We start from the raw sequence: 7,829 nt of genomic DNA, 5'->3' as shown, positions 1-7,829 counted from the left end.
CATAATGACCAAGTGTGTCAAGAAGTATGGGAGAACAGCGGGAAGGTACTGGTGTTCCTGCTCTGCGGGCGGAGTTGGGGGCTCTCCTTACGGAGCTGGCACTCGCAGGCTCGGTTGAAGGTCACGGAGGGTCGCAGTTGATCTGATGAAATGTGGGCGAATTCTAAAAGCCATGAAGCAGAAAGAGTGGCTGATCTGTGGGTCTTGTGCCACGTGGAGGTCACAGGCAACTCAAGTACAGATCTGAGCCTGGTACTGCATGAGCACCAAGGCCRTGACCCCTGGCTGCTGGGCATCCCGAGCCTTGTCCTAGGGAGCAGCCATGGATCATCCCAGGTCCTGCTGTCCGGGCCACCTGCCCGCTCTGCCGCAGGACCCCGGCACTTGGGTGTCACCTCCTCCTGAGAACCGTTCCCAGAGCCGCCTCTCCGTGCAGCTCTCCTGAGTACCTGGGTTTCCAAACCCCTGGCTGTGTGAGGACGTGAACATGGGGGAATGGGGAGGCAAGACTTAGATTTATCTCAGTTTTGCAGAGTTGTTTGTTGTTCATTCTTGTCTCATGGCTTCAAGCACAAAACAGTTTGGAATTGCACTTTTCTCTCTAGATGCCTAATACCTTCCTATGCTGTATTATTTATGTCTGTGTGTACTTACCTTTAGACAAATGACCATGGAAATGGTTGAATCGCAACAGGATGGAAATGCAGTGGATTCAGTGCCAGAGAGAGAGATCCAGAATCAGCCAGGCCAAAGTCAGATTTCCCCCATATCTCAGGTAAGTCAAAACATGGGAAGATGAGAAGACTCAATACAAGTGACATTCAGAACTGTTACAACTTTATTGCTGTATCAGTTGTTGGTGCTAGCAATTTGCATGAGTTTATCTGGTTTTGTATTTTTTTGGTTTTTTTTTTTTTTATTATTTGATAGAATAGTAAAGGTCTAACTGAAAACTGCCTGTTGTATTTAACAAAGGACTAATATTACATTGAGGCAGTTATAAAGTAACATTTGAAGGGGACTAAACTTTTCAAAAGGTACTACAGTGATCACTAGGCATTTTTTTTTCATGTTTTTGAGATAGTTATATGTGTTATGCAAGCGGAAATAGGTTACTCTTAGGTTGAGATGATTGAAATCATCAACTGAAATCTAATGTAGTTTAAAATGTTTGTATCTCAAAGACGTATAACAAAAATGAAAAATGAATGAAAATTTAAGTTCTTTCCAAATTCTGGATTTTGTACAGAATGTATCTAGTCCTGCAAGTGCAATTTTAATTTTGTTTTGTTGTTCTTGCTTCATCTCTGTGCATCTGATGGCAGTGTCTGGTTTTCTAAAATGCCTTTTATTTGTTCTGTGTGGTAATTGTACCTGGATCTTTTGGCAGTTAATGAAGGAAAAACAAAAAAAGCTAATAACCGTTTTCAAACATTAAAAATAATCCTCTGAAATACTCAGCCCCTGAAAGAAATAATGTTGCTGTTGCCAGTGCTAAGATTCATCATGCAGGAAACTATAGATCCATTTACAAGGCTTTTTAGAAATGCTTTGACAGGCCTTTGGGACTGGTTAGATGTATATGGAGTTTATTGACATCACATATTGCGCAGTAAGATTCCTGTACAATTGAAGAAAGGGCTCTTCAATTATTTAACCCCATATATTTGCAAYGTTAAATACCTGATTCTTATTTTTGGTGTATTTTCAAATGAGAATCCTGCTACTGCTGGATCATCATCATTGTCTTTATAGGCATCCAACTGTGTTTGAAGATTTTTTTCTTGTTTTTGTTGCTGACAGCATTTGGTTGTGGTTTTAGTACCTGCAGCACTAAGAATCTTGTTGTTGTTTCCCCCTTGCTGTGTTCAGGTCCTCCCTTGCTGCTTCCATTCCAACAGTTCAGGCAGATAGCAATGCTCACTGATAGCACCAGCATGGTTTCTTTGTAAAATCTGTTAGTTTGTGCAATAGTCTCTGAATAAAACGTATGTGAACCCTCTCACTGGGACTTTAAATGTGGAAGCAGACCCAGATGTGGCTGCTGTGCTGATCGAGGGCTCCCAGGACCCCACAGGCARCACTGTGATGTTTGGCTGCTTTTCGTAGCCGAGCACTTCCTGGCAGCAGCTGGGCTGGCTCAGCAACCCTGGGCATGTGCCCTGGGTCTTTCAGTTAAAAGCACCAACTCYGGGAGAGGAACAGATCCCAGCAGAGCGCCGGGACGGGAGCAAAGGGGGCAGCCTGGAGCTTGCTCCTCACTGAGGACTTGGGAGAAGGGGCAGTTCATGCCTGGCAACCCCTCCTTGGTCAGAGGCCCTGCAGAGCTGGGAGCTCCTGTCCCTCTCCACGGGCTCTGGGAAATGCCAAGAAGAGCAGGCAACTCCTTGAGGAGCAGCTCGGGCCAACCCCTCAGCCTTTACCCCATTAATGTTCCTGCAACCATGCAGAAATGGAGATGGGGAGGAGGACTTGGCTCTTAGCAAGGGGTGWAAAATGCCCTTTTGCTACAGTTGCTGCTCAGACACTGTGTTTGTTGCTGTTGTTTTTTAGCTGGGTATTTTTTCAACATTGGTTTTCTTCAGTCAGAAGAAGAACATTTTAATGGGTTATCTTTTAATACTCATTTGTTGYTTTTGATATATTGCTTTGGTCAGATAGGGACTAGCAAAAGGCATGCAGTGGCATAGGAGGCATAGTATTTCATATATATAGGTCCAGATAAATATACACACAAACATGCACGTGCACAAAATATTTTGTATAACYATATATTTTTCTTTTTCTGTCTATTTTGAGGAAATGTTTGCTTCCTATATTGAAAAGGGGGAGCAAGATACACATCCCTGCTCTGGGACTGCTAACCCTGCTGGGCTGTAGAATTGTGGTGTAATTAGATGATCTCCAATGCTGAAAAATTTTCTATTACAAGTTATTAAAAGAGAAAAGGATGCAGCAGGGTTTTGTTTTCTACCCTCTGCTAAAAGGTTATATCCTCCTGCTGTTCTTTTTTTAATTATTCCTTTTACAGTGCTTCTTAGAGACCTTATTTCATCTCCCTTACCCTGTGGTCAGCTACATGATACTAGTTATAATACAAAAATATAAGAGCAAAATACTTCAGACTTTTTCAGGTCTGGAAAAATACTTTTTATTTTTTTTTCTCTTCTCTCTCCTTCTCAATCCTACATTCTTGATGAGTTCTTTGAATCACTTTTGGGTTTTGCTGTGCCTTGTTTGTTACCTGCCGTCTTGCTCTGAGACATTGTTATTGACCTCTCAGCGCTTGCCCTGGACCAGGCAGGGCTCAGGCTTTGCAAAGCTGAGGATAACTGCAGTGCTAGGGAGCTGGGGCAGCTTCCTTGGTAGGTTCTTTCTGAAGCCGAGTGTATGTAACTACTGCAAGTTTGGACTGTTAAGATTTRGCACTTCAGGGGTGTCCAAACTTTAAATGTTGCTGCTGAAAACTGAGCACCCCAGAAGCCTGCCACACTCCTGATCATATTGCTTTAAAATTAGCCCAGCCAAATGTGGGTCCAGAGCAYGTAGCAACCTGCAGCGTTCTCACTGTGGTGTTCGTGCTTCAAGTGGTCCTGTCACCAGGTGGCTGAAATAGCTTAACCAAGTCTTCCAAAAAAATGAGGCACTTCCTCTCCGGCATTAGCTGGGGAATTGATCCAGACCTCCGCGTCTTCAGCCTTTCCTCCTAGAGCTGTTCTTAGAGGTGCCCACGTGTGCGGAGTCCTCTCCTCCTTTAAGAGGATCAGGCAGGCTGGTGAGCTCGCCCTCTGCCCAGTAGTGCTCTCGGGGTCTTTTGAAGCTCTTAGGCTTGCCTGTTGCACACCTAGGACGTTGGACCCCCAAATGGCATTGCAAGATGCAAACATTGCCATTGCCAGGGAGAAACCACTTACACCATCTAATCACATGATGAATGAGTTGAGCTGTTCCCTCGTCCTCTGTTGCTGAGCTGCTTCTGTGGTTGTTTTCAGTCTTTATGCTGGACAGCCCTTGAAATGCTGATGTTATAGGTAGCATTGCTCATCATTGATGTCAGAAAGTAGGTTTTGTTTTGCCAAGGCTGTGTTCAGTCAGCGTTTGAGTGAGCAACCTGATAATTTCATATGTGAAAGGGTTGTGGTATTTCAGACAATGCAGAAGGATGCAATTTGAAAGTAATGCAGAATGAAATGTGAATCAAAAATGCTTTAACAATTTTTATATAAAGATATTTGTAAAATATGAGATTAGAGATAAATTTTAAAATCTYGAATATAGAAAATAAACCTAGTGCAAAAGAATCATAGATACAACATATCACTCACAGATGTTATGATACCCTAATTTGCACATTGTGTAACTTTTAGGTATTTGTAGAACTTAGCAAGTTGTGATCAAATCAAGTTATCTGTTTAAAGTAGGAATGAGCAGGCATGCAGATTTTTGTTTTCACTCATTTTTGAGAGTAATGTCTCTATCCTTCCTCCATTTAATCTTCTAGATCAATTAAAGGGAACAAAAMCCTTTTTCTTGTTCAGTTGTATACTTTAGAAGAGTATTAGCTGAGTTTTGGATTTTATTTTCCCTTGTGTAGGTAGACTGCAGAAGGAGTTTTTCAGTGAACGTGATGTTTTTTAATCTCAAGCGCTGGATTGCTTCCTGATTACATGTGCCTGACCCTCTGTGTACTAAACACAGCAAGCAATAAACTGCAGTTCCTGTTGTGCTGTTTTGTGTGTGTCACACTCGGAATGCTTTTTTGGAAGCACTGGGGTTTTGCATCTGATTGTATGATGGATATGCTCCTTTCCCAGCTCAACTTGACTTTACCGAGGTAGCCGCATTCAGGTGTTAAGCACCAGTGATATTATCTGACCCTGGTAGTTGGCTCCCTGATTTCTTCCCAGACTCAGACATTAACCAGCAATAAGTCCTGATGGCTGCATCCTGATGGGGAGTTAAGGCTGATGGTGCATACACCAGACAAAAGTTCTCTGAAATGAAAAAAATGACCATAAGTCAAACATCTTATCCCATAAATACACGGACAGCCCAAGAGCCCCTTGAGCTGCAGGCCAGGATCTCCCTTTGAGCAGGGACGCMTCTCAAGGATATTCCTTGAGGTTAAGAGATCCCTTTCCACAACAGATTTGTGGTAAGTGAATATAGCGCGCTCTCTTTCTCGACTTGTAAACTTTACTTTGTAACTGTGCACAAAATCCCTTAGTCATAAACCGTTGACCAGGTGTGGGACTAGGATTGGATCCAGCCACACCCAAACTCCTCTCAGAAGGAGCTTGGAAAGCAAAGGGGTCCAATCTAAACCTCGTGACCCAATGGGAGGGTATCCATGATAATTGTGTATTATCATAAACCTCCATGCAGTAAATAATAATTAGTGACCTTGCCATAGAATCTCGTGAAATCATTGTCCATATCAATAAACCCTATTATTATTTCTTTCATACGAGTGAAGTGCATTGTGTCACTTAACCCCCCCCCCACCACCACCACTCATTCCATGACAGATTACTGCTGTCATTCTGATGGCTGAAACTGAAAAGATTGGTGACATTGTCCTTGTGATATGCTTTGAAAAGTTAGTGTTTCTGTAAATGCTTTTACCCCTTGTCCAAGCTTTTYCCTTGGAGCTTGGGCCTATCCTTTGCCTCATACAAACTGGATCATACACTTTATGTCTTCAAGACTCTTAGATAACTGTTTCTTAATAGTAATGTTTATTTTATAAATGGGAAGAAGGTTTCTGTATCTTTTTTTTGCATGCTGCCATTTGATACCACTTAAGGAATAATTGTTTCCATTTACAGRTTAGAAATGCTCTCAATTGCTTTATTTCCTGGGAATCTGTTCAGTTTCCTATAACAACTGAAAAATTAGGTAGCGATTGCTGGCAAGATCCTGTCTCTGTTTCCTAGAAACATTGTTTCTTGAARATAATTTGAGTCAACATCTGACCTTTTAGATAATAGTGCATTTTAATAATCATGAAAAACTTTCTCTAACCTTCAATACTTTGCATTCAAGAACAAAATCTTCATTGTGAATATAGAATAAATGCAAAACATATTATCTAACAACTATTCGTTTTATTCAGAATTGTATCGTGTTTTCTTGTCACTGTCATCTGTTTTACCTTCTAATGCTCAGAAATTTGTGGTCTTAGAGTATTTTGCAGATTCGTTTTTCACCAGATATGGGTTTTTTTTTTTTTTTTTTTTGACTGAAAGCCAAGCCTGGAAGGGGGGAGATACCAGACACTTAGATATGACAGATGATTCATTCTTGTACCCACAGAACATAGAAATAAGTGAATGAACTTCAGTTTGAATTTCTGAAAAACGCAAATAGTATCTCTGTTTATCCTATAGCCTTGATAGTGTTTATCATTTCTTTTCTCTGTGTCTGAGTTTAGAGATGTTTTATCATAGAAAAATCTGTCATAAACTTTTCCCTTTGCTTCAGTTTTGCTTTTGTTAGTAGAGTTAATGGTTCGATACTGAGCTATTTTGTCGTCCATGGATGTTTTAACTCTTTAAACTCTTTAAGAGGCAAAGGCTGGGCAGAGGTGTGTGTGCTTGAAACCTTACCAGAAGGAAGGGGCAGATGTGTTCCTAAACACAAGAGGGCTGCCATTATTTTTCAGTTGTTCTAGATTTGAAGAAGATAGTTCTCTGTCCTGTATTTGTTGTTGTTGTAGCAATGTTCTGCTGGCAACAGCTCAGTTTTGAGCTGTTTGGGTACTGGTGAACATGTAATAAAGGTGTTTTACACTAAAAATTTCACGAATACAAGAGGGTTTTTTTTTTTATTCTAACAATCATTTTGCTATTCAAAAAAGTTCTCAGGACAGCTGCCTGAAGAGCAAAAGTTGAATATAAACTTACAGTTTTAAACAAAACAAAGGAAAAACAAAAGTTTTGGACTTTTCCTTTTTGAGCTCAGTATATTGTGCCCATATGTTGTTGCAGAAACATCATGTCAATGTGTTCTGATATTTCTGGTTACATGTCTTGAGATTTTGCCAACTTTCATGCTGGAGGCAGAAAATTTAGCCTTTGGTAGCTCAGAGTAGCTAGAAAAGTTGAAACCTCTGGAAAGAAAAGGGAAAAAGCTCACCGTTTTGKATGTGACAAATTTTAAGCTTTCAGTCACTCCCTTGAAAAGATGTACACTAATTTTTTTGCTAGGAAAGCTAGTTTTTCCATGTATGATGATGATACACACGTAAGGTTTTTTTTGAAATGTGGCTTCACAAGCAGCTTGTTCTAATATCACATCTCAAAGTGTTGGCTGCAGCCTCAGGGCGCGTTACCCGAGTGTGAGGTCTGTCGYTTTGGCAGATTTCAGGTGCTGGAAGAGGGTCTCCAGCCGCAGCTCGAGTGCAGTTGCCTTCTAGTCAAACTGTTCATGTCCAGGGGGTCGTTCAAGCCACACGGCCCTCAGTCATTCWGTCACCACAAATGCAAAATGTTCAGGTTAGCTTTTTAGTGTTACATTTGCATCCATATTTGGTGCCTGTTTCCTGCCCCTCCTTTTACCCCTGCTTCAGCTTCCCTTCATTCCTACCAGTGTTGCAAGTTTTGCTCATAAGAGGGGGTGTGGAGGGTGGCAAAGTGCCCACTGGTAGCAGCCCTGGCAGCACCGGGGCGATTCCTTCAGGCTTCCTGTTTACCTTCAAGAAGCTGTTGTCTTGGAACCCTTAACTTGTGCAACAGCAAATTTGAGTAATAACATTGTGGTATTTTAGTGTGTCTTGCAGTTGTTCTGTTACGCTCTTTTCTTGAACTTGTTGCCTTTAAGGAGGCTGT

General features: G+C 41.5%; 1 protein-coding gene across 2 annotated transcripts in view; it reads left to right on the top strand.

The window, feature by feature from the left end:
• The first annotated feature begins 664 nt into the window (after positions 1–664).
• Positions 665–7,829, top strand: part of CREM (cAMP responsive element modulator) — a 24,877-nt gene continuing 17,712 nt past the window's right edge. For both annotated transcript variants that reach the window (XM_026048770.1, XM_026048768.1), the window contains exon 1: positions 665–775. In XM_026048770.1, the coding sequence (XP_025904555.1) occupies positions 665–775 (111 nt within the window). The remainder of the gene's footprint in view (positions 776–7,829) is intronic.

This window comes from Nothoprocta perdicaria, unplaced genomic scaffold (genome assembly GCF_003342845.1).
Source record: "Nothoprocta perdicaria isolate Ctin4 unplaced genomic scaffold, notPer1 scaffold_57, whole genome shotgun sequence".
Classification (NCBI taxonomy): domain Eukaryota; kingdom Metazoa; phylum Chordata; class Aves; order Tinamiformes; family Tinamidae; genus Nothoprocta; species Nothoprocta perdicaria.
This window is presented reverse-complemented; position numbering and strand designations above follow the sequence as displayed.